A 27,024-nucleotide genomic window follows, 5' to 3' on the forward strand; every position below is an offset into this window, starting at 1 on the left:
TGATCCTGCTGGGCTGAGCCCTGACTGTGGCTCTGGCACCCCTGGGCCCAGCCCCCCATAGGCCTTGTAGTTCCCAAACATACCCAGCTGGCTGCCCGTGGCCCCTGTGGGGAGGTGGGAAACAAAGGTCAGTCCAGGCCAGCCTTGGGGACAGCTCGGCCGGAGGTCCTGCACGCCCGGCTGAAGAGGCTGGTCCTGCCTTCAGGAGGGAAGGAAACAGGGCAGCGGGCAGAACCGGCCGGAGTCCAGGTGACAAGGGGAGCTCTGAGACTCCAGGCAGCGCCCCTGGAGCCCGGCCGTCATCTGCGGAGCTTGAGCTCAGACCTGGGGGCCTTGCCGTGTCCTTCCTGGAGCACGTGCTCCCATGTCCCGTGATGCCTGCTCTCCTCCAGCTCCCAGCGCCCAGCTCGGTGGCTACCTCCCTACTACAGCCCCCAGCGCTGTGTCCTGGGACACGCCCACCGCTCGCCCAGTAGCTGCTTAGGCCACTGACACGCAGACCCCGGCTCAGCCGGGCCAACACACATTCTCTGACAGGAGTTTAGGAGCATCTGTCGGGCACCTGAGCTGGGAGGCGGGTGTAGCCAGCTCTGAGGCAGTCCTTTCCCTGCTGTGTGAGCTGAGAGAGACTCCCCCAGCTCGGGCCCGCCAGCCCTGGTGCCCCGACCCTGGGCCGAGAACGCGGCCCTCAGGCCAGGGAAACCTCGGACCCCCTACGCATCCCTGTCTTGGTTTATGCTGGTGGGAGGGGCTTCTGTCCCCGCAAAGGTGACCTGAGGCTGCGTCCTGCCCTGATGGCCTGATGGCCTGGGCTGCCTCTGTCGCCCCTGCACAGCCCCCATATACAGCGTCCAGCGAGCTGGGCCCTGGCAGGGCAGCCCCGCGGGCCCGGGTTACCTGTTTTGATGATGGAGGTCTGCGGGTGGGCGCTCAGCATCCCCTTGTTGTAGAACTCACTCTTGTGATACATGTTATTCTCAAACTGCCGCAGAGACTGAGGAGGCCTGAGCAGCTGCCAGTTCTTGTTGTCCGGGAAATGGTCCTCGATGAATAGTGCCGGGTGGGTGAGGAAGTAGAATTCATTGTAGCTGGAGGGGGAAGGCAGGTCAGCAGTCACGTGAGGGGAGAAGCCCCGGGTGTGCGAGGGGTGGGGGGGCCACAGGGGGTCTTTGGGGCCTTCTTTGGGCTGACGTATCTTAGGGGGGTCCCGGCCACTAACCAGGGGGAAGAGGCACCACTTCCAGCCCTAACGTGGGCGCTGAAGATGCCCCCTCAGTGGCTGCTTCCATAAATAGGAGGTGAGACAGGATCTGAGGCCCCCTTTTTTTTTTTTTTTTTTTTTTTTTGCGGTACGCGGGCCTCTCACTGCTGTGGCCTCTCCCGTTGCGGAGCACAGGCTCCGGACGCGCAGGCTCAGCGGCCATGGCTCACGGGCCCAGCCGCTCCGCGGCACGTGGGATCCTCCCGGAACGGGGCACGAACCCGTGTCCCCCGCATCGGCAGGCGGACTCTCAACCACTGAGCCACCAGGGAAGCCCTGAGGCCCCTTTTAAGAGAAGGCCACTGCCCAGGAGGGGCTGTGACCAGGCGGGGAAGGGGCTGCCCCTGCTCTCAAAGCCAAAGAGATTTGAAGGGAGCAAAGCCATGACCCACAGACCAGGTGCCAGTGGAGTGGAGGGAGGGCAGGGAGGGAAAGCCTGGTGCACCAGCTCCGTCCACATGGTGACCTGATGTGAGTAGCTGTGCAGGTGAGAGGCCCTGATGTGGTCCCTGGGGCTGCCTAGACACGGCTCTCTGGAGGTCAGTGATGTGGATCAGGAGAAGAATGGGGGACTCATCTGACATGGGCGAGCCTTCACTCGACCCAAGGTGAGCAGCGCCCAGAGCTGATGCAGCAAAGCAGGGGTGTGAGTGAACGCGTCCTGCATGTACAGGCTCCGTGCACGCACTTGTATCGGCCCCGCGTGCAGGACCGTCAGGATTTTAACTGCACTAATGGGGCCGTGCTCTCATTTTTCTGGATGAAAAGGCATCTGAGCTGCTGATGGACATCAAGATCCAGCACGAATGTCATGGCCTTAGCTCAAGGCCAGAGCCTCAGAAGACAGATGCGCTCCAGTTCCCGGTACCCAGGCCACCCTGCCCCGCTGTGGCCACAGGGAACCTGCACACCCCAGCACCCCTTCCCGCAAACCAGACCCCTTTTCTCAGAGGTGGGATTCAGCTGCATTCAGCCCAGAGAGCAGGAGGAGGAACCCCGGTGTCTGCGAGAAGCAGTAGGACAGAACTCTGGCAACTGTAACACAGTCAGTGGCCAAAGGCCTGAGGGGAACCTACAGACACTTAGAGAAGCTTCTCAGCCCGGTCTTTCCTTGCACTTGGCCTGTGGGCAAACACAGTGCTTTTAGCGCTTGGGTGGAGGGAGCGCTGGGGAGCCAGAGGGGGGATTTAGACAGTGAAGAGTGAGGTGACAGGAAGGCCTGGGCCCTTATCATTGGCCTGGAGCTAGCTCACTCCCTCCACCAGAGGAAGGGTGGGAGCGGCCAGCAGCACACGGAGGCCCCCGAGCTCTCCTTCCCCTTCCATCCAGCCTTCTCCACCTGCTGCCTCCTCCATCTCCACCCACCAGACACCCCGCAGAATTGAGGCACTTACAGGAAGGTGAATTTGGAGGTGGTGGAATCCACCAGGCCACTGCCCCAGGTGCTGTCCACCAGGTGCCATCTCCCCTCCAGGAACACGGCGTTCCAGGCGTGGTCAAACTCCCCGGAGAAGCTCTGTCCCGGCTGGTAGCCAAAGCCCTTGGAGTAGCCAGGCACGGTCATGCACTGCACGCCAGCGATCCTGGGGCGGGACAGGGCTCTGAGAGGCGGCTCCTGCTGGGGCTGCATCCAGCACCACAAGTCTGTCTGTCTGTGGCCCCAGGCCTTAGGCGCATTTGCTGTCCACAAGTCCCTCCGGGCCTCTCCTCTTCCCTGCCTCTCCCCCAGTCACACACAGACAGCCTTTTGTCTGCAGAGCTGGGGGACAGGGGGACACAGGGCTGGCTGGTCCCTCCGGCACAGCCTGGCTGCGGTCCCCGCTGTCTGCTCCCTCTCCAGCCTCTACAGAGCGCTTGGGAATGTCTCTCCCCAGAGCCTGGCTGAGGGCTCCGCTGGCAGCCGCAGGAGGACAGTAGCGGAACAGTGAGGGGCGCCTGGCGGACACGGAAACCAGGGGCACGCCGATGCTCTCGACTCGACACACGTGGCTGGGGAGCTGGGTCGAGGTGCCACGGGTGGGGCGTCAGGCAGGGCGCTGCACGCGAGGGTGTGGGAGAAAGCTGAGCCCACCTCCACTGCCACGTCCTGCCCGCGGACACCTGTGCGGCGACCCCTGGGGCAGGCCAGCCGGGGTCTCTATCTTGACCGGGGGAGGACTGGCCCACTGCCAGGGCCACCAAGGTACATTAAGGCCATTTGCCGACTGATTGCCCTGGCCACGGTTTCAGAGTCCCCTGTAGCTGTTACTTTGGGAGTGGAAATGCTGAGCGGTCAGCTCGAGCTTTTATCAAGACCCCCTTGGCAGTGTGTTCCCCCACTGCTCACAACCAAGCTGGCCTGCACGGTGGGGTGATGGGCGCTGGTCACCTCTGGGGACCAAATGGCAAGCTCTAATCTGGCCTCTGTGTGACTTAGAACAAGGTGCTCCTTCTTCAGGACACTTTGCTTTCACTGTGGAAGGTTGGTGTAATCAACGCCCAAACCCGTGATATCCAAGATGTTCGTGATGGCCCATCGAATGGGGCTCAGCACGAGCTGCCCGCTGACTCTGCCCTCCCCTTGCACGAACCGGGGCTGTGCTCCGGGTGTCGACCCGGACTGAATCAGGGAAGCAGCCTCGGTCGTCCCTCCGGGAGCAGGTCTGCAGCCTCAGTTGCTCTGAACAAGAGGCCATGGAGCCTCAGGCTAATGGGGTGAAATGGCCATGCACACAGGATAGGAATGGGGAAATTTTCCGTATAAAAACGACCATTTAATTAACAATTAATAGAATATTGGATTAAGTACGACTTATCTCTTTTTACATATCATTTGTTGAGAGACCTAGTGAGGCAAAATATGGAGCCTGCAAATTACCAGATTCCACCTTGCCATGGGGGCTGCGCACGTGCCCACACGGCCTGAGCTTCCCTCTCCTGCCGGGGGCAAGCCTGCTCTGCTGAGGCTCCTTATGGGCTGGGAAATTTTGCAGCCCCCCACCTTTCTGCCTGTCAAAAGGACGTCCAGGCCTCCCAGGATGCCTAAGAAATCCCATGGGAACAGACCAGCTGGGCCCGTGGGGAGGATTTCGGGAGCGCTTGGGGGGCGGGAGCAGAGAACGAGAGAAACCAGATTCCGATGGACGTCAGGATTCTGCTGGTAAAAGCCAACACGGACTCCCTGAATCAGAAGGGCCGCCAAGAGGCCTGAGGCCTGGGAGGGGTGGGCCCAGGACCCCAGGGGAGGGAAGTGCAGCAGGCATGCCTGGAGAGCCCCCTCCTCATTTAGCTGCAATGGGATGAGGCCCAGGGGGTTTGTTCTCAGCCTGGGTGACCTGAGTGAGTTTAGAGTCTTAGAGGAAACAGCCGGCAGAGGGGCGAGGTGAGGGTCGCGTGCCAGGCCAGAGGCTGGGACTGAGGTACGTGCGAGGTATGGGGGCACCTTCCATAGGAGGTAGGGCTCCATATACTCAGAGAGTGGACGAGGAGAAGGAATGTTGTGAAAAACGTTTAAGGAGGTAGGAGATGCTCCTGACACGCTGTTAACTGACAGTAGCCTATAAAAGCCCACCATCAGCACAAGGCGTGTGTGTGTGTGTGTGTGTGTGTGTATGTGTGTGCACGCGTGCGTGCGTGCATGCATGGAAAACAAGAGATGGGGGAGAGCAGAGAGAGACAGCACACAAGTCGTCTGGTCTCTCAGTGGTGGGATCAGGGGTGATTTAACTTTTCTTCTTTAAGCTTCTCTTTATTTTTAAAATTTTCAATAATGATTATGCGTTACTTTTCGAATTGGAAAAGAATCCATAAATACTACTTGAAAATGACACTTTTAGTGAGTTATTTTCCTTTCTTGCCCAGAGCGTGGGTGCATATGAATTTCTAGGATGATGTGGAGGAGTGTGGGGTCCTGGGACAGCAGTGTTTACACGAGGGGCTGCTTTGCAGGAGGGGAGGGTGTCTGCCCCACTCTGGGCGAAGTCAAGGGGGGAAGGAGAGGTGCTGAGCGCCCAGGCAGCCTCCAGGTGCTGTGAGAAAGATGGGGCTGGTGCTGATGTGGGCAGATGGCTGGCTCGAGCTCTGCCGGACGGTCCTCCTGGGAGAAGCCGTGTCCCGGGGCAGAGGTATCCTCCCACCACGGGTGTGACGTGGAGGTCAGAGTTGAGCACCAAGTAGGGGAATAAGAGTGAACACCCCGCCCCAAGCCTGGAAAGGGCCGGAGTGGGGAGAAGCGAGTGGCCAGCTGTCCTCCCAGAGGGCTCGGGGCTGGAGGCGGCGGTGACTGGGTTGAGCCGGGAGGGCGGGGCTCACCCCAGTGTGACCTTGCCATGCTCACTGTGGGCAACAGGGAAGGTTGGCATTAAATGATCTCTAGGGGTTGATTCTCTTCTGACAGGCTGAGGAGAAGCTGGGAGGGCCGTGGGGAATGCCTAGGGCAGAGTAAAGATGAAAAACCCCCTCAGCTGTGAGCTCCTGCCATGCTTGACTATGATATGAGGATATTTTATTACCTGGCAGCAATGTGCTAGATGAATTGGACAGGGAAGTCATAATGTAAAGCATTATTGTTAATAATCCATAACTCCCATGCAAGGAGGTGGACCTAGTAATTCTAGCTGCTGGTTGCTAGACAGATGACCCACCACCATCTCAGGTCATCAAAAGATCACCAACTGTATAGACTCTGTGCAAAGCACTGTACCAGGCGCAGGTACCGGGGGATAATATCACATATCATATCATTTCAAAATGTAATAAATACTATAACATAATAAATTGTAATATTCTAAACATAAAGCTCACTGGCCACCCTAGATGTGCTCATAGTCGGAAGGGGGCAGATATGTGAACCGTCATGAAAATGCTAGTGATAAGCATGGCCCTTTCAGGGAACCCAAAGGAGCAGGAATTTGCTGGAAAGCTCGGGGAGAGCACTGAATAAGCGCAGAGGACGAGAAACGTTTCCGCCTCTCAAAGAACCCCAACCAGCCATCCTAGAGCCCCAAACATCAGCCAAGGAGATGTATCTAATAACCTCAGGCTGCAGAATCTTGGTTTTTACTTTTGACAGTTTTGAAAATCCCAACACCAGTGGTTTTATTGAGGAGGTGATGGATCCAGACTGTGACTGTCATTTTAAACAGAGACGATCCGGGCCTCGGTAGCAGGGTGGCTGAGCGGCCTGGGGTGGGCGGTGTACCCTGCACATATCAGCCCCTGACCATAGTGGGCTTCCTCACCTCTGACCACTTCTTCCAGGATATCTGAGCCACACAGAAAAAAAAAGGGAGGGTGGGAAGGCTACAGGAGATGCAGTAAAGCATGCTCTTCTTTCCCATCTTGATGAAAACATTGTGATTTCTAACAGTAAAATTAGGAAACATGGTTTCGTTAACGTTAAGCCCAAGGGCCGGTTTAACTGGGCAAATGTGTGAATTAGAATTTTTAGGGCCTTGCTGTTCCTGAAATGGTCCTCAAGAAGGTCATAGAAAACAAATTTATGGTTACCAACGGGAAGCTGGGGGAGGGATAAACTGGGAGTTTGGGATTAAAACATACACACTTCCATACATAAAACAGATAACAAAGCAGGTCCTACTGTACAGCACAGGGAACTCTACTCAATATCTTGAAATAACCAGCAATGGAAGAGAATGTAAAAGAATATATATATATATATATATATATATATATATATGCATGTATGTATAACTGAATCACTTTGCTGTACACCTGAAACTAACCCAACATTGAAAGTCATTGTTTTTCAATAAAAACTAAAAAAGGTATATTATATAAATCCAAAAAAAGGTAAATTCTAAACTGGCAAAAAAATTGTGATTTCTGTACTACAGCAGGACATGAATAACCATGATTTATGTTTCACAATTTATGTAGTTGATTTCTTGTAAATTTGACGGCGTCTTCATATTTCTGCTATATGGTCGGTTCCGTTACCCTTTTCTTATACCACCACCCTTACAGCAAGGTCGGTAACTGTAATCACGGTAATAATTTTCACTCCAAAGCCCTGTTTAGAGCCTTTTGAGGTTGACTTCAGCGGCCTCCTCTCTGACAAGTGAGGAGTTGGCAGTTCAGAGAGGGAGGCTGACTTGCCTGGGGACACTCAGTAGGCCAGGGGCCAAAGCAGCGCCAGGACTCATTTTTCCTGGTGCACAGTTCAATAGGCTCTGTAATTGCACCAGCCCTTTTGTACACCGAGATTTGCTTTAATCTGTAAACTGCTGGGTGGTATACAGAGTGAAATTAAAGGCTGGTTTGCTATAGTGACATAGTTCATCTCCGTGAGAATTCTCCTTTGGTGTATCTATAAGGATGGGAGAGTTTAGATGCCCCTTTCAGAGGCCGTATATGGTGAGGATAATTTAAGGTTATTTCATGTATCCTGACTTCTGGGCCTTTGGAACCAAGTGATGTTCTGGGAGGGTCTGGGGCATGATGCCACGCAGCGGCACGCCACTGTGACAGCTGCAGGATGCATGGAAAACGCACTGACATCTAATTGGTGACAACGAGAGTCTCCTCAGCACCAAAGTCTCAAACTGGTAATAAGCTCCTGGCCTTATCAGAAGTCCCTGGAAAAGCTGCTAGCTGGTGGTGCTAGCGCGGTGATAACGGGGAGAAATTGCACTGGAGGCTGACTTAGTGGTAGAATTCTGGGGAATTAAGCTTGACCCTTGCAAGGAAATGAAGCAAAATTCATGAAGGCTGCTGGGGAACTGAGGCAAAAGGAGAGACATCAATGCTGGATGAGAGAAAGTCAGAAAGAAACTGGTCCAGCAGTTACAAGCAACAGTGCTAACAAAAAAGGTATAGTGGTTACTTGGGAAAGACAATGAAGAAATGAATGACGTTGCAAAAATATCTGAATTCCCCACCAAATTACTTTATTAAATCAGTCTTTAATGAGGCCATTGCAGGGAGGTGGAATGGACTGGCAGAAGTAATGCCAGCTGTGTGGATACAACTCTTGCTAAGAGGCCACCTTGACAACTAAGCAGGGGTAAATCAGCAAGTGTGGATTACACGTCTTCAGTTATTAAGGAGTCCGGTAATGAATTTACCAAACCTTCAGCAGTTATTTTAAAGGGAAGGGGACTTAGGAAAGATGCATGGACCAGGTTACTGATCTTTAAAGCCAAAGTTAAAGGAATTCAGCGAACTGTGAGCTATTGTGAAATGTCCCAGGCAATGCAGAGAGTATTTCACATGGTAACTGCCAGGTTGGAACCTAGCTTTAAATGATGCAGAACGTTGGGATGTGTTTTAATGATCAGCTTCAGGCCGGAATACGGCCGTTGTTAAGCATCTGGACCAGGCCAAAAGGGCTGACGGTTCCACTCAAGGCCAATGTCAATGTTGTGAGCCTGTGTGAGTCTATGTGGGTCTGTAGGAAAGTTCTACAGAGCAAAGACACTCCAATACCGTGGGAAGACAGGGAGGATTAAAAAAAAACAACCATCCCCAAGTCAGGTTAGCAAACTCCACACTGCATGTTCTCATTTAGTGCTGCAGTCCTGCCAGGAGGCAATAAAGTCCCCAGTGTACAGATAAGAAAACTGAGTCTCCAGTCTCCCAGAGGCTTAGTGCCTTCCAAAAGGAACAAAACTCTTAAGTGGTACATTAAGGACTGGAAATCAAGGGCTGGTAAACTAACTGAGGCCTGGAAGTCTTTCAGCTATAAATCTGGTACTCCTTCCATACCATGCTGAGAAGGCTTCTACTGGATAAAGAAAGATATATTCTATGACTTAAAACCCTGAGTGTTTTCAAATTTGCAAATTGAGACGAAAATGCTGAAAGGTGCTAGGCACAAACAGAGCTGAACCCAGAGGGAGGGCTATTCCATTATCTAAAAAGAGAAGAAGGTCCGTTTCATACAAGTCTGCTAGGAACATCCTGTCATTTCCTGTCATCGAGGGCCTACTGTGTGTCGGAGTCTGAGATGTGTATTCACAGGGAAAGCAGAAAGGGTCGGGGGAGACATGTGAAGACATAGAAGACCTATAAGACCTATGAGAAGAAATGAGCACAGGCAAAGCCTACATGATGGAACAAAGTCCAGAAAGCAATATGACAAAATGTCAAGTGTCATCTCGAAGTGGTAGGATTCAGGGTAACTTAATTTTCTTCTTTTTGTTTCTATGCACTTTATAAATCTATAGTTAAGTTTTATTTTTAATTTACAAACGTTAGTTAAAGAAAAGCCTAAGCAAGACCTGAGCTGGCGTACAGGTGTGCTGACGGCACCCCGGGAGGGGGAGGGGGAGCCATCCTGCAGCGGGACCCGAAGAGCATTAGGGAGAGGAGAGCAGAAAGAGCCTGAGGAGCTGGAAGTGGGAGCGGTGGAGGCGGCAAGGCCGGGAGGGGGGTGAGGCTGCAGTTGGGAGGACGTTATGGGGCAGTGTAAGCCTTTAGTCTGGTTCAGGAACCCAGGGCCTGGGAGCCTGGGCAGGGGGCCGGTGAGGACCCCGGTTTCTGGAGAGGCCCAAAGGCATGTGGGGTGCCTGGGTCTGGGGTGGGGTGGGAATGCGGGGGTTGGGAGATGGGTTGAACCTCTGCACCCTGACCCGCCGTGGGCCCCTCTAAGAGCAGACGGTGGGCAGGAGGGGTGGAACAGCGCGTCTGTGCTTGCTGGGCGTGGGAGGCTGGACAGCTGGGGGTCAGGCTGGGAGTGGGATGCGAGTCCCCCAGGAGCAGGACATCCTGTGGCCGCTGTACAGCACCGACACATCACGACCGCCCGCCCGTGGACTCTTAAGTGTCCGTTGCTACTCTTGGTTTGATGAATTGCCCCCTGCGGTCCTGGCTGGCTGATGTCTGGGTGCCTGAGAAGACCGGCTCCCAGAGGGCTGCAGGGGCAGTGGGCACAGTCTGTCTACACCCTTGGGGATGGGCTTTTCAGTGGTCCCCAGGGCTGGCTGACTGTTTCCCGGGGAACACGGCAGACCTCAGAGAGCAGGCACAGGAAGCTGTGTGGGTCGGCGGGGCTCCCCCAGCCTTGAGTGTGTCTCCAGGTCACCTAGAACCTGCCGTGACGTCTCCAAACACAGAGAGCAGCCACTCGCCTGCTCTCACCCACCTGGGCAACCTGGCCAGGTGCTCGCTCCCGGAGCAATGGAAACGGAGCCCAGAGGCTCCAAGAGACGAGCTGCTTCCTAGTTATTCAGCTTTTCCAACTGACAAATCTTTTCGGGTGGGGGAGCTTTTGCTTCCCCCCGAGGGGGCCCCTGTGCCAGCCCCGAGGACAGCCTTTCACAGTCCTCTTGGCGCCCGCAGTCACTGTCCTCGCGTTCCCAGATCTGCCATTCTTCTAACCTTCAGCTGCACAGAGATGGGAGAAGGTGGAAAAAGGGCCTTTTATAACCAAATTATCTCTGTGCATTCATCTGCCATTATGTTAATGTATCCCGAAGCCCGACAGATGGTACAAAGTCAATTATGCTGGTGTTAAAAAGGGAGAAATTGACCTTTTCAGGACTCACTTGGATTCAGAGCAGAGTTTGCAAACTCGGGTTTCAGGCCTGGCACGAGGTGAAGGCTCAGGGCGCTTGGCAGGGGGAGGGGCTGGGTCAGGGTGGTCCGCGCGGGACGCCTGTGTACCTGCACATTCTCTCAAAGAGCCCAGCGTAGCCGTCACAGTTGGTCTTCTGGGTCTGCAGGATGGTGGTGGGTTTGAAGGCCTGGCGGTCCTTCTCCTGGGCGGCCTCGATGTCATACTCTGGAGGGCAGAGGAGGAGGCCGTGAGGAACCAGGTCCCTGGAGACGACCGGCCGGTGCAGAGGAGAGAGGAGTCCGCCATCTGCGGCACCGCCCCTGCCCTCCACCGTGCTTCCAGCATCACTTGGGCTGGCCCCCCTCAGGCCGGGGGGAAACCGCTGTGGTACCCCAGTCCAGGTACTATCTGGCAAATGTCCCCTCTGTGTGTGGGTGAGGGCAGGAAGAGCACGGCATTGGCTGAGGGGCCTCTGGTTCCTTAGGCCTCGTAGGAGGGGCTGGGAGGGGAGGGACCGAGACAGCACTGGGCTGGGGTTTGCCCGCGTGTCCCCACCACAACGCAGCTCTGCAGGCAGGGCCAGCGAGGCTGCTCACCCATCCCTGTGGCAGCCCCCAAGGCCAAGGCCTCACACTGACCTGCAGGGCGCGAACTGAGCTACTGTTAAAACTTGTCCCAAATAGAGAAGACAGACTCACTTCAGTAACAGTAGAGCTTAAGGCATGCGGGAGGCCCTGAGGCTGAATCCCTGTGGTCTTTGAGGGCACAAAGGAGGTGTGTGTGTGGGGGTGGGGGTGGTGTGCGTCTGTGCGTGCGTGTGTGGGGTGGGGTGTGTTGTGTGCGTGCACGCACGCGTGTGTGTGTCTGTGTGTGCATGCGTGTGGGGGTGGTGTGGGGTGGTGTGTGTGTGTGTGTGTGGTGTGTGTGTGGGGGCTGTGTGTGTGCGTGTGAGCTGTGTGTGCGTGTGTGTGTGTGGGTTGTGTGTGTGTATGTGTGTCTGTGTGTGCATGCGTGTCTGTGCGTGTGTGTGGGGTGTGGGGTGTGTGTGCGTGTGTGTGTAAGGGTGTGTGTGCATGTGATTGTGGGTCAGTGTGCGTGTTTTGGTGTGTGTGTGTTTGTGTGTGTGTGTGTGGGGGGTGTGTGTGGGGGTGTATGTGTGTGGGTGTGTGTGTGCATGTGTGCGTGTGGGGTGGGGTGGTTTGTGTGTGTGTGCTTGTGTGTGTGTTTTGTGTCTGTGTGCATGCATGTGTGGGTGTACGGGTGCGGATGTGGGTGTGTGTGCATGTGTGGGGGTGTGTGGGTGTGTGTGCATGTGTTTGGGGTGTGCATGTGTGGGGTTTGTGTGTGTGTGGTGTGGTGGGGGGTGTGTGTGGTGTGTGTGGGGATGTATGTGTGTGTGAGTGCATGTGTGCGTGTGAGGTGGGGTGGTTTGTGTGTGTGCATGTGTGGTGGGGTGGGGTGTGTGTGTGGTGTGTGTGGATGTATGTGTGTGTGTGTGTGTGGGTGCAGTGTGTGTGGATGTATGTGTGTGTGTGTGTGTGGGGTGCAGTGTGTGTGGGGTGTGTGTGTGTGTGTGTGTGTGTGTGTGTGCGTGGGGGGGGCGGGGCAGCAAACAACGTCCTGACGGACGTCCTGTTTCCCATCCTGTCCCCTTGAAGCCCAGGCTGAGTGCCGGGGCTGGAGTTGGAGGAGCGGCTCCTCAGGTCCTGTGGCAGATGCGCTACCTGTGTCAGGCGAGCTCATCCTTTAAGCGGCATCCCTAACTGCTGCTCTGGGAGGACAAAGAGAAAGCCCAGTGGCAGCAGGTCAGGGAAACCCCACTGGTCTCTATGTCACAGGGAAGTCCCTAGGAGTCCATCCCACCAGCCAGCTCCTCCATGGACTGCGGGGTGCAGCATCCAGCTTCCCCTTAGCAGCCACCTGTGGGCTTGGCTTGAGCTGGTCAGACTCTCAAGGCTGTCCCATGCAGAGCTGTGAGCAGCTACGCAGGCCCAGGTCCCCTGGGGTGGCTCTGAGAACCTGGAGACTGGGCTGAGAGCAGCGGCCGAGGCCCCCACTGTGGGAGCAGGGAGCCAGGAGAGGGGTGCCCACCCTTCCTGGCGTGGGTGTTTTGAGAAACCTCCGGTGTTGCGGTAACTTTTCAAATAGCTATGGCTCATCCCCAGCCTCCTCCTTCTTGGAGATGACCTTCTGCCCTGGGTTCTCATCTCTATGGAGCAGGTCACCCAGGAAGGCAGGACTGAGGGAAGGTTGCCGCTGGGTGAGGGGCCTCAGCTCTGGCTGTGGGCAGAGGGCCACGTGGGATCCCCGCCCATGCACCCTTCATGGAGACTGCTAGCACACAGTGAGTTAACCTTGGTTATTGAACTCAGCCACCTGAGAGCCCCTCTCTTCCACCTTCCCTCTTCCTCCACACACATGGGTGATGGAGTCAAGCCCAGAGATGTTCCTCTGGGAACAGGGTCCCAGAGCCAGTGGCCCCACTGGCAGGCCTACCTATGTGGTGGCAGATCCAGATCCAGATGGCGCGGACCCTCTCCAGGTCACTGTGGGCCTCCTGGAGCAGGTCGCTTACCAGCGCGTCCAGGCCGCTCTTGACTGTCACCTGGGAAGTGGGAGGGGTGTGCTACGTCAGGGCCCAAACAAGGGCTGTGGGGAGCCCGGTGCCTTGCCACTTGCAGCCAACACTGCCCTTCCTCCAGGCAGAGAAGGAGAGGCCCAGAGGCTCAAAGGCTGGGCTTAGGGCAACCTTGATGCGGGGCTGGACGTGGTGGGCAGTGCTGACCAGCTGAACCACTGGCCCTAGAGCCATCACATCTTCTCTCTGCAGCTCCTGGGGCCAGTCAAGTGGCCATCTGGGCGCTGTAGCAGGCCCTAGTCATGGTCAACACTACCCGAAGCAATCGACAGATTTAGCACAATCCCTATAAAAGTCCAACAGCCTTTTTTTGCAAAAATGAAAAAAACAGTCCTCAAATTCATACGGAATTCTAAGGGGCCTGGAATAGCCAAAACCATTTTGAAAAAAGATGAACAAAGTTGGAGGACACAGATTTCTGGATTTCAAACTTACTTAAAGTTACAGTAATCACAACAGTGTGATATCGACATAAGGGTTATATAGACTAATGAAACAGAATTGAGTCTAGAAATAAACTCATACGTCTATGGCTAACTGACTTTTGACCAGGGTGTCAGGTCCATTCAATGGGGAAAGAATAGTCTCTTTAATAGATGGTAACTGACAACTGGATATCCATATGCAAAAGAAGGAAGTTGGACCCCTACATCATACCATATATAAAAATTAACTCAAAAATAATCTATGACCTAAATATAAGAACTTAAACCATAAAACTCTTAGAAGAAAACACAGGGGTAAATTGCGTTGACCTTGGATTTGGCAATGGATTCTTAGATATGATACCAAAAGCACAGGATATAAAAGAAAAAATAGATTAATTTGGCTTCATAACAATAAAAATCTTCTGTGCATCAAAGGACAATATTAAGAAAGTGAAAAGATAATTTATAGAATGGAAGAAAGTATTTGCAAATCATATCCCTGATAAGGGTTTAATATCCAGAATATATAAAGAACCCTTATAATTCAACAACAAAAAGACAACACAATTTTACAATGGGCCAAGGACTTGAATATGCATTTCTCCAAAAATATATAAATGGCCAATAGACACATGAAAAGATGCTCAATGTCATTAGTCACTAGGGAAATGCAAATCAAAACCACAGTGAGATACTACTTCATACCCACTAGGATGGCTATAGTAAAAAAAAAAAAAAAGGCAATCAAAAAATTGGGAAAAATTTGAAGAAATTAGAACCCTTGTACATTGCTGGTGGGAATGTAAAACGGTACAGCTGCTGTGGGAAACAATTTGTCAGTTCCTCAAAAATTTCAACATGGAATTACCATATGACCCAGCAATTCCACTCCTAGGTATATATACAAAAAGAACTGCAGACAGGTACTCAGATACCTGTTCACCAATGTTCATGGGGCAATATTCACAGTAGCCAAAAGGTAGAAACAATGCAAGTGCCCATCACAGATGAATGGATAAACAAAATGTGGTATATCCATGCAATGAAATATTACTCATCCATGAAAAGGAATGAAGTTCTCAGAACTTCACAATGCTAAGTGAAACAAGTCAGACACAAAAAGACACAGTGTATGATTCTTACTTATATGAAATATCTAGACTAGACAAATTCATAGAGACAGTAAATAAATTAGAGGTTACCAGGGGCTGGGAGGAGGGAGAATGGGGAGTTATTGCTTAATGGGTACAAAGTTTCTGCTTGGGGTGATTTTGGAAGTAGACAGTGGTGATGGTTGTACAACACTGGGAATGTAATTGACGTCACTGAATTGTACACTTAAAAACGATTCAAATGGCAAATTATATGGCATATGTTTTACCATAATATATAAAAACAGAGCAAGTTAGGTTTTCTGCAGGGATCCTCAGGAGGAAACAGGGCTGGGGTTGCTGGAAAGGCAGCCCTGGCCATGCTCACTCTTTCTAGAGAAGCAGGGGCACCTGTGCGCTTACCTCTGCAATGGTTGCCCGCGCCTCGGTCAGCTCTCACCCTAGGTCCTCCTGACCTGCCCTCCCCTGGGACGGCTCCGCCGCTCACACGGGAGCTCCAGGGCCCACCCTCCGAGCACAGGGAGGCCGCCAGGCCCCTCCGCGTGCTCCCTCGCCCGGCTGCTCCAACACCACGGTCCTGTCTTTGTCCCTCTCCCAGGGCCTAGAAGCACACGTTGCAGGCCCACATTACAGCCTGGCTGACTCCTGACTTAATCCCCAGCTTCGGTTCTATGGCTTCTGGCCCTTTGGTCCCCACTGACTGCTCTCTGAGGCTGTCCAGTAGCCTGTCCATCCCTCCTGGCAGCCCTGACAACATGTCCCACCCTGCACAGACTCTGGACGCCCGCCTTCCCTTCCCTCAGTCATGCAGATGACCAGGCCTCAGACTCAACAGGGCCCAGGCAAGGCTTCCTTACCCGCGAGCCCTCCTCCTCCTCAGCTGGGCCCTCTGCCGGCCTCGGAGCCAGGCCGCGTCCTCACCTCCTCCTCCCGGCCCTGGCGGCCCCAGCCTCTCCCGTCTGCCGCGTCTCTTCAAAACGCCCCCCAGGCTCTCTCTCAGGACTGCCCGCATCTAGTCTCCCGTCCGTGCCAGGCTCCTGTGGGGTCTTCCCTCCACTCCCGCCCCCTCCAGCCCCCATTTGCCCTCCAGCCTGCTGGAGCCTGGCCCAGGCCTTCAGCCTCCTCTGAGCTGCCCCCCTGGAAGTACCAAGGGCCTCAGTGCTGAGCAGTGGAAGGGAGCCTGTCTAGCCTCACCTGGAAAGAGTGAACCATGCCTGCACCTTCTAGAACACTGACCCTTCCTGGTCTCACCCAGCCTCAGGTGGCTCCTGGCCCTGCCTTCCCCAAGAGGGCACCCTCCCTGTGGCTTCAGCTCTTAGCTGAATCTGACGGCTCCCAAAGCAGGGTTTCCAGCCCAGACCTCTCCAGGCTAGATACAGCTCCGGGCTCGGCTATCCAGCTGCCCAGGGGTCACCTCCACAGGCACTAGAGCCCACTGCACCCCACACAAACCGTCACCCCCCGACACATGCTCCAGCTCCCTCGCTCCGCATGCCGAGAAGCTACCCTGCCTGCCCTCCACCACTCAGCGCAGTGACTGGGCAAGGCCTGCCTCACCTTCACCTCACTGCACACACACTGGGGAGGGGTCCTTCCCCTCTGCCTCCAGCTCCTCTCCGTTCTCAGTGTCCCCGCTTCATCCAGGGATGCCTCCTCCTGCCGGGACAGCTGGACACCCCCTACTGATGTCCCTGCCTTGAATCAGACTCTCTGATCTGAGCTCCTATCATCACTCATCAGTTCAGCAAACAAGGTTCCCGAGTATCCACTAGGTGCCAGCCCCAGGGTGGTTTTTCTAGGACTGTAGACGATCTCCCGGCTTATCGGCCTAGGATCGCTCCCTCTGACCTTAGCAACGGGTCCAGCTCCTTAGCTGCTCCAATCAGACTCTCTGTGGTATGGCTCCTGCCTGGCTCCCAGGACCCCAGTGTGTCCCTAGGGCATCAGCTCTTGTAGCTGCTCCTCCCCACACCCACCCCAGATGTGCCCAGGCCCAGAGGTGTGGGAGCTCAGCCGCCCACGTGTTCAGGGGTGAGGACTGCTGTGGTCATGTGGGTGCTGGCCATCTGCATCTGTGGTCCTCCCCACAGCCTCACGTCCCTTCCTTCATGGGCTGGGGCTGGCAGGGCTCAGCAGCAGCAGTGCCCCAGTGGGCAGGGGAGGACGGGACAGGGCTGGCTGGAGGCGCCTGCCAACAGGGAGGCATGGGGTGTGTAGCCTGAGGCGAAAGCCTCAGGACCGTGGGTGGGGTGGGAGGGTGAAATGGCCTCTGTCCGGGGGACTTCTGTCCCCCTCCCACGTGCTGTGGAAAGGAGCTCCGTACTGTCCATCCAAGGGACTCAGGATACACTCAGGAGGGGTCTGGGGAGAGCCTTTGCCGCTCTGGTTTGGGAAACTCCAAGCCGCCTAGTGGGGGTGACCATCGCAGGCAGAGGGCCCGGCTCTCCTACCTGTGACGCATAGGTGTCCAGTTTCTCAAACTGCCGCAGGTCCAGGGGCATGGATTTCAGGCTGGAGCGATCCCAGGGGTAGGCTGGAAACACAGGGAGGTTGGTCAGGGTCTGAGACTGGCCAACAGGACTGCCTGGCCCAGGGCTCCCTGTCTTTTTGAGGAGCTGTGACTGCCTGACCTTCAACACGATTCCCAGACTGAAACACTGCTCTCAAGAGCTAGATCTCTCAGAAGGGTTCCTCGGTCCAACTGGTTTGGGAACCGTGGTAACTCCTCTAGGCCTCTGGGAGACTCACAGGGATGGTAAGCAGACCCCAGAAGTCAGCAGTATAGAAAGTGATTGATTGCACCTCAATCAATTCAGCAGCCCCAGACGGACTGAGGACAGAATCCCTTCTCCCCACCCCATAGTTTCCTGCAGATTCCCTGCTAGCTTTCCCAGGAATGAATGCTCTGTGGGAAGCACCCAGGCAGAGCTGCTCGCCACTGATATCCTGGCCACGGTGCCCAGGGTAGTCTGAAGGGCACCCGGGTGTAGGAGAGGGCATGATGGTCCTGGGCCACCTGGATCTCCATAGGGTGAGGTGCGTTTGGCACCCAGACAGGCTTCTTCCCTTGACCATGGTTATCTGGAGACTGACCACTTGCACCCCAAGAAAGTTAAGAGTTCTGGCAACAGGTGCCCAAAGTACAGTGGGGGGGCCCCTGAGGGAAGCTGGGCCTCAGAATCACCCTTCTACGCACAGCCTTTCTCAGAGGAAGCCAGGACACAGGACAGCCCCAGGCAGCTGCTGCAGGGCTGACTGACCAGTGGTCAGACCAACCCATGGGTGGACGGGCAGCAAACCCCTGTCCCAGCCCGGAGAAGAGCCTGGGCTCTGGCTGGGTCTTTCTTATTCAAGGCCCTCTGAGCCAGGCTGACCAAAATCAGGCAAGCTGGCTAGGAGGACAGGGCGGGGGTGAGAGGCGGATGGGGCCAAAGGGGCACTGATCCCCTGACTCCAGTGGATCAACTCCCAGCCTGCTATGTCAGGAACCTCTGGGTGCTGGGTGAGTAAGGGGTGCTGGTGGGACCCCAGGACATGACAGCAAGGCTGGGAAGAGCAGAGTAACATGGGAAAGTGCCTGGTGGGGCTGCACAAGGCCTGGGGTCTTGTCCGGTGACCTCCCCCTCACTGGGCTGTGCTAAAGCCAGCAGCCCAGCCTCCGGCGCAATCTATGGGGCACCTGGGGGAGTGAAAGAGACGGTGGATCACGTGGTAAAGTCAGCAGCACTCTTCTCCCTGGGAGGGTGCAGGGTGAGGGTCCTTTGCAGGCAAACGCAGAGCAGGGGTGTGAAGCCGCTGTGCCCGGGGCGGGGCTGCGCCTTCATGTACCCACACAACCCTCGTGGACTGTGAGAGTCCTTTTTTTCTTTTCAGTTTAAGCAGAAAAATAATTTATTAAGTGTCTTCAAGTAACTGCGTGAGCTACAGGAAGACCAGAACAGCAAGTGTAGAGGCTGCATAGCCAGAACCAGGGCTGGAATTCAGACTGTGGAACCGCGGGGGACAGCATTTTGGAGAGTGTCGCCATTCCCACCGAGATGCATGCAGTGGTTTCCTTGGTGCTATAGACCTGAGAGGTGTGGTGAGAGGGTGGGGACGCCACCAGTGCTGGCTGGAGCAGCTCCACGACCCTCCCTGGGCCAGCACTGCATGTCAGGCAGTGCCAGCTGGTCAGGGAGCTGGTCAACGTCTGGCCACAGAGGAGCTCCCAGCCTCCAGTCAAGCTCAGCCGTCAGGAGCAGGCCACACGGGTCCTTCTGCACTTCCCCACTGCTGTGGGTCCCTTCCCGTTAGGACCCAGGCCTTCTCCCTTCTCAGCCTCACACTGGATTTGGCCCCCTCTCTCTGCTCCCTCGGTCCCTGCTGACGCCCTGCAGGAGTCCTCGTGGAGGGGGGTCGGTGGTGGGGAGAGGTGCTGGTCCCTGTGACCTCTGACACATCCAGGATCCGAGGCTGTTCCTCTCCTAAGAGGGGACAGGGTGCGTGGTGGGCAGGCAGGCTGTGCAAACTCTACGGTGAGGCTGTGGCTTTGCCCAGCAGCCTAGCATTTTCTTTCTTCATTTTCTGCTCCTCTAATAAGCACCAAGGCTCCCTGGACGTCCCCCGCCCCCAGCCTTCTGTCCTGTACAGTCTTACCCTGGAGCTCCCTAGAAGCCCAGCGCCATCGCGGCTCAGTGACTGTCTGGTGCCAGAGCTGGGATTTCTCACCTCCCATCACTCAGATCACCTCAGGGCCTATCTCGGGTGGCCTACCGTGCGGCCCTCGTCCAGCCAGACCCTCAGAAGGGAGGGGGACACGACAGGAGGCCCTGCCGAGCTTCCCGCCTTCTTGGTGCCCTCTTCCCCCCACGGACTCTGGCTCCTGCCATCCTCTGACAAGGGCCGTCACGGTGACCTAAGTGGATATGAAGTGGACTTACACATTTAACAAGCGTCAGCTCTGCAAATGAGGTCTCCCCGCCCCCATTTCAAAGAAGGATGCTGTTTCTAAAATGGGACTGAAAAACCCTATTATTAGGAAAGTTTTACCCTTTCTTGGTTCCATTCTACAATATCTGAACATTAAGAATATCCATAATGATTTATGCCTCATTAAATTTACTTTCTGAGCAGATTACATAATATTTGAATATGATTTTGCATGAATACATTTAAAATACCAGTGGCATTAACTAAGTTATTCTAATTTTAAAGCAAAACAATGGGAAGATGTACCAAACTGTACTAAACCTTAGATGTCATCTGGTCTGAGCCGAGGGGGAAACTGAGGCCCAGGGAAGGTGAGTGAGGACCAAAAGCAGGATTCGAACCCAGGCCGTCTATTACCCATTCGGGATTTCTTCCTCTGCCCCTCTCTGCTTATTCACCTGCCTCCCTCCTTACAGATGCTTGGCATTCCATTTAAAGGTAATACAATTCTGAATTCTGTTTTTAATGTTTCCCGTAACGGGCTGCCTTGTTATTGGTGGGGTTTATGCTTTAGCTTTGGGATCACATCTGGTGCGTGAGCTTTTTACTTCTCTACCTGTGTCCATGGCAGACGTTGCCAATCAATTATGAAATTTCTGTCCCCTGAGCCCAGAGGTGGCCCCAGACTCCCAGCACAGTGCTCCAGGGAGCCATTTCCAATTGAGCGCAGATCGGCTCATGAGGCCAAACCAACTTAACCGTCTCAGAGAATGGCTCCAAAGAAGGCCCCGCAACTTACCATGGGCGTCTTTCCCTCCAGGCTGCCGGGCTCTTGTGTTTCCATTTTTATCGCCTTGTAAACCTACAATACCCCAAAGGTCAGAAGCAGAGACACTTCAGAAGAAATAGAAACGCAAGCGCAGACGATTCTCTGTGTGGGTGTCCTTGTTTCTGACCTCTCCTCTTCACTCTCCCTCCCACAGCCTTCTTGCTCCCATCCCCACCCACCACGGAATTGCTGCTGGGATTGCCCCGGGCCTCCTGCTGAGGAATAGGGAGGACTGGCAGCCAGGGAGGGGATGACAAGAAAGAGAAGTGCAGTCTGTGAGCAGAGGGAGAATTTGCTTGGGCATCAAGCCTTGCGATTATTCAGTGGGCCTGCCTGGAGCTCCATGTTCCTCCCTCCTCTGGACACTCCTGCCATCTTGGACCACAGCTGGGGGTCCTGAGAACACCAGTGAATTCACTACCAGATGACCCCAGGACAAGAACTGACCATGGGCAGTTCATGAAAGCGGAGAGAGGGGAGTTATTCCTCGGGAAGGTTCAAGGACAACCAAATCCTATAAATCCAGGACTGTTAAGGCAGAACGGTCAGCAATTGTTATTAGACTCCACAGGCAACAGGAGAGAATTTCCTGCTGCTTTGAAGCCAGGTCAGGAAGATGTGGGTCCCTCATGGAGCCAGGAGGAGCCAGAGGTGGGGAAGCCAAGGCAAGTTCTTCTCTGCCCTTGAAGGCCACTGTAGGCCTTCAGATGTACAGAAGGTTGCAAATGTACATAGGCCACTCTGAGAAACAGTGGGCCTTGTCTTTCTTACACCCACATTTTGTTTCCACCTACATTCTATGGTAGAGTGATGGAGGTTCACAAGAGTGGCCAGATGTTTTGGCTTGTGCGTTATTGACTATCTCATTTCACCTCATGACAATCCTACGAGGGATGTTGAAGTAGTTTCCTCCTTTCATACATGAGGAAACTGAGTCCAAAAGAGCGGTTAAGCCACTTGCCTGAGGTCGCACAGCTGGGATCTGGAGCCAGCCAGTCTACACCTCTCCACACCTGCCTGCCCTCCCGAGGCCCTGGCTGCTGAGGGCTGCAGGACCAGGCAGCCTTGGAGGAGCTGCCTCGGCCCCCGTCTCCCCACGAGCGGACAGGAAGGTTCACTTCATGACCCTCAGCCTTGGCTGTTCTGCAGCCTCCGTTCCTTGGCCGGCATTTCCCCAGGCCCCTGTTTACCCACAGGATGGACAGACGCAGGGAGAGGACCAAGAAGGGAGCGGAGGAGCCGTCGTGGGCCTGGGCCTGGGCCTGGGCCTGCGCGCAGCACAGAAGGCAGCCAGGTGCGGTGGTGCAGGGTACAGGCTTCATTAGGACCTGGCTTCTGATCCGCTTCCTAACTGGGTGACTGGGCAGTCAGTTCACCTCTCTGAGCCTTTGCTGATCTAAAAGGCGGGGGTAATACTGGTGCGTATCAAAGAGTTAAAAACTTATTGAGTGTACAGTGCTTAGCACTGTGCATGCCACGTTTTAGGCAGTCAATAAACGGTGCCTAAAAACAACGGCACTCTCGTGATGAAATTCATCTTTAGCTAAATGCCTTGTGTTACACCTACTGGCAGAGACTTAAGAGCAGGGGTTGCGGAGTGTGGAGAAGAGAGTGTCCCGGATGAAGCTGTCGTGTCCCTGCCTCTTCCCAGTGTGTAGGCCCAGGTCACTCCTCTCCTTCCCCAAGAAGGTGTCCAGGCTGGGTTTTGGCCCTTCCAGCTACCCTCAATCCTCCCTGCCAGCCCTCCACACATGAGTAGCCCTGTACGTACGTACGTTTAGCCAAGGGGAACTTCTTGAGCAGCTGGGGCATGGCATCCCGAGGGTGGACCTCCACAGTCAGCTGTGTCCCTGCAAAGGAATAGGAGGTGATATTCTCAGCCAGACGCTGCCAGGAAAGGGTGCAATGTCTCATGACAGATGTTTGATCAATAAAACACAACTGGTTTTAGAGCTTTCTTTGGAACGTGCAAATAATTTTTGTTTACAAAACCAAAAAACAAGAAATAAGCAGACAGGTTCCAGATCTGGGCAAGATGGAGTAAACAAATTCTACCTTGTCTCTCCCACCGAATGCAACTGTAGGCATTGGAAAGAATGCATGGGCCAACTCTTTGAGGACTCCGCAAAGTAAATGGTAGGTAAATGGGGAAGGAAGATTAGAATTTTAAGCATCATCAAATTGGCAGAGTTGACCACTCCCCACCCCCAATGGTATTACCTAGACTGGACTCAAAGGCAGCCCCAAACCCAGCAGTGCACAATGGATGCAGAGAAAAAGTGCTCTAAGAGAGGCCCTTTCTTTTGGCCTGTGGAGTGAGAAAGAGAAACTCTAAGAGTCAGAGTGGGGGAAATCCCCTGTTGTTTTTTACCCCTTTTTTCCATTATCTCCTGACTCAGCCCCCAGGGAAGTTCTGCTGGTATCAGTGCAGCAGTGAGTTTGGTGGCCCGGCAGGCACCTAAGTCTTTGAGGGGAGGTACCAGTGAAGCTATAATTCCCAAGAGTGTGGGAGAAAATACTCTTGATTTTTTTCTCTCTCTTTGTTCTCTGCTGATTGGTTCCAGATGCAGGCAGAATTGTGAGAACTACCTAGAAGAGTGGGGAAACTAAAACCCCAGTTTTTGGGCCAGAGGACTGGGAAGTGGGTCATAAAGAGGAGGGAGCTCAAGAAAGCAATTCCATAAAGTTATGGATGAACTCCTGTGGTCACCTCTTCATGGATGGACCTCATTCATGTTGTGCATGCTTTGATCTCATCCTAAGCATCATATCAGTCTTTGAGAACTAAACTAGGGGTAGACCAATGCCCAGACTGGCTGCTGGGTGCTGCATGTGCAGGGCAGATCTGTATAGCGTTGCAAAGGCTACAATCCCAAATTACTCAGTATAGAGAAACCCTAGAAAATATCAACTTAAAAAGGAAAAGAGAATCAACAGATACTAACACCATGATGACACAGATTTTGGAATTATCAGACAAAGACTTTGAAAGAGCCATGATAACCATGCTCTAAAAAGTGAGGGCAAATAGTTTAAAATAAATGGAAAGATACAAAGTATCAGAAAAATGTAGAAGAGATAAAGAAGAAAGAAATAACAATTTTAGAACTGAAAAATATAGTTGTTTAAAAAATTATCTGGATATGCTCAATAGCAAAATAGAGATGACAAAGGAAAAAGTCAGTGAACTTGAACATAGATCAATAGGAATTATTGAAGAAAAACAGAGAGAAACAGTGAACAGAGCCTCAGGAACTTGTGTGACAATGCCTTAAGATCTAATGTTCATGTCACTGAGATCCCAGAAAGAGAGGAGAAATAGTGTGGTGCAGAAAAAAAATATTTGAAGAAATAATGACAGAATAATCAACAAAACCAAGAGCGGGTTCTTTGAAAGGATCAGTAAAATAGATAAAACTCTAACCAGAGTGACCAAATAAAAAAGAGGTAAGACACAGATCAGGAATCAAGACACCACTATCAGGAATGAAATGAGTTATATCACTACAGACCCCTTATATGTTAAAATAATAATAAGGGAGTAGTACACATAACTCTATGAAGAGAAATTCTGCAACTAAAATGAAGTGAACCAATTCCTTGAAAGTTACAAACTACCAAAACTCACCCAATGAGTAGATAACCTGAATTTTCCTATATGTATTTTTAAAACTAAATTTGTAGTTCAAAATTTTCCAAAAACAAACAAGCAAACAAAAACCAGGCTCAGATGGTTTCACTGGCAAGTTCTAACGAAATTTAAAAAGAACTAACACCAAAGACAATTTTTCACAAGATCCTTCAGAAAACAGAAGAGTATTGAATAATTTGTATCCTTTTATGATACCAAAACCAGACAAAGACAGTATAAGAAAAGAATATTACAGACCAATATCCCTTATGGACATAAACGTAAAAATCCTCAACAAAATATTAGAAAAATAAAATCCAGCAATATAGTAAAAGAATAACATACCACAACCAAGTGTGGTTTACTTTGGGAATGCAAGGCTAATTCAATATTTGAAAATCAATGAATGTAATTCACCATATTAGCAGGCTAAAGAAGAAAACCCACATAATCATATCAACTGATGCAGAAAAAGCATTTGACAAAATTTAACATCCATTCAACAAAACCTCCCAAGAAGCTAGGAATAGAAGGGAACTTCTTAATCTGAAAAAGGGCATCTACCAAAAACTCAGAAAATTTAGATGGAAAGGTACAGCAACTAGAATAACCAAACTAATTTTGAAAAAAAATTAAGAGGACTCCAGCTGATTTTAAGATGTGCTATAGGACTTCTCTGGTGGCACAGTGGATGAGAATCTGCCTGCTGATGCAGGGGACACGGGTTTGATCCCTGGTCCGGGAAGATCCCACACGCCACGGAGCAACTAAGCCCATGCTCCACAACTGCTGAGCCTGTTCCTGAAGCCTGCGAGCCACAACTACTGAGCCCATGTGCCACAACTACTGAAGCCCACGCGCCTAGAGCCCGTGCTCCACAACGAGAGAAGCCACTGCAATGAGAAGCCTGCGCGCCGCAACGAAGAGTAGCCCCCGCTCGCCGCAACTAGCGAAAGCCGGTGCGCAGCAATGAAGACCCAATGCAGCCAAAAATAAATAATAAAGCTAGAGTAATCACAACAGTGTGATATTGGCAAAGGGATAGATATATAGCTCAATGGAACATAACAGCATTAAGAAATAGACCCACGCAAATATGGCAAATTGATTTTTTACAAAAGTGCAAGGACAATCCGGTTAGAAAATGGATAAAAGAATAGATATATCACCAAATAAGATGTTCAACATCTTGTTGTTGTTCAACATGATTAGCCATTAGGAAAATGCAAATTGAAAGCAGAATGAGATATCACACCTATTAGAAGACCAATAATAAAAAAAATAGTGGCAATACTGTATGCTGACAAGGTCATATATGCAGGTGGGATTGTAAAATGATACCGCAGTTTGGCAGTTTCTTATAAAACAAAACATGTACTTAACATATGACTCAACAATTACACTTTTGGGCTTTTATCCCAGAGAAATGAAAACTCATGTTCACACAAAGACATATACACAAATGTTTATAGAAGTTCTATTCATAATCACCCCAAACTGGAAACAACCTAAATGTCCTTCAATGGGTGAATGGATAAACACTTTGTGGTACATCCATATCAAGCTGTACTTCTCAACAACTCTCTTAGGAATGCATGATGGGAGGATGTGACTACAAAGAGTCTGCACAAGAGACCTTTTGGGGTGACAGGACTTCCCTGTATTCTGATTGTGGTGGTGGTGACGTGAACCTGTGCATGTGTTAAAGCTCATAGAACTCCACACCAGAAAATCCAATTTTACTGTATGTTAATTTAAATTAAAATAAAAATTTTAAAATACCAACCAAACACCAAAGTCAAAGCAGAATTAAAACAAAACAAAAACTTGTATGATACAGAAAGATGTAAAATAGAAGGTGACACTGAAATGCAGGATTATAATAACCATGCTTTTTGTATCCTGCTTTCTTCACTTAAGTCTTTACATGTCAGTGAATATAAAGTCATCTTCACAAGTCATCATTTTAAATGGCTGCATAGTACTCTGTTCTATAAATGGTTTATAATCATTATAAGCAATCCCTTTTTGTTGGATAGTTAACATTTCCCGAATGTTTTGCTATTTAAAGTGATGTGATGAACATCCTGATACACACTGCTTTACACACTCTTCACATCAATTCCTTCAAATACATTCTTTTTTTTTTTTTGCGGTACGCGGGCCTCTCACTATTGTGGCCTCTCCCGTTGCGGAGCACAGGCTCCAGATGTGCAGGCTCAGCGGCCATGTCTCACGGGCCCAGCCGCTCCACGGCATGTGGGATCTTCCCGGACCGGGGCACGAACCCGTGTCCCCTGCATCGGCAGGCGGACTCCCAACCACTGCGCCACCAGGGAAGCCCCAAATACATTCTTAAACATGGATCAAAAGGTATGGAGATTTTTAAGGCTTTTGTTAGATACTGACAAACTTTTCTCCTGAATGATTTTAAGTTTACGATCCTCTCAACAGTGCAAGAGGATGCCTATTTTGCTCATCCTTGCTGTGTTTGATGGCAAAATTGGTCACAATACTTTGTTCTTCTTCCCAAGAAGAGGTCTTTTATTCCTTCCGTCACATTTGGCCCAGCCTGATGATGTGATCTGGACAGTTAGCGTGTGGTGGACGTGATGCTGTGCGAGCTCGGAGCCTAGGCCGAGAGACTTTGCAGCTGCCACTTGCATTCTTGGGATTCCAGCCACAAGTGCCACGTGACGGCACCCAGGCTAGCCTCCCGGA

At 52.3% G+C, this 27,024-nt stretch overlaps 1 protein-coding gene across 3 annotated transcripts in view; it reads right to left on the bottom strand.

Annotated features, from left to right (window-relative positions):
• Positions 1-27,024, bottom strand: part of KY (kyphoscoliosis peptidase) — a gene marked incomplete at both ends in the record, with an annotated part of 44,275 nt that overhangs the window by 3,861 nt on the left and 13,390 nt on the right. For 2 of the 3 annotated variants that reach the window (XM_079704263.1, XM_079704261.1), the window contains 7 exons: positions 898-1,088; positions 2,656-2,844; positions 10,865-10,982; positions 13,254-13,362; positions 17,386-17,468; positions 20,643-20,705; positions 22,448-22,522. In XM_079704263.1, the coding sequence (XP_079560389.1) occupies positions 898-1,088; positions 2,656-2,844; positions 10,865-10,982; positions 13,254-13,362; positions 17,386-17,468; positions 20,643-20,705; positions 22,448-22,522 (828 nt within the window). Of the gene's footprint in view, positions 1-897; positions 1,089-2,655; positions 2,845-10,864; positions 10,983-13,253; positions 13,363-17,385; positions 17,469-20,642; positions 20,706-22,423; positions 22,523-27,024 lie in introns of all 3 variants that reach the window. The other variant, XM_079704262.1, reaches the window with a different exon arrangement.

This window comes from Hyperoodon ampullatus (assembly GCF_949752795.1).
Source record: "Hyperoodon ampullatus genome assembly, chromosome: 5".
NCBI lineage: Eukaryota > Metazoa > Chordata > Mammalia > Artiodactyla > Ziphiidae > Hyperoodon > Hyperoodon ampullatus.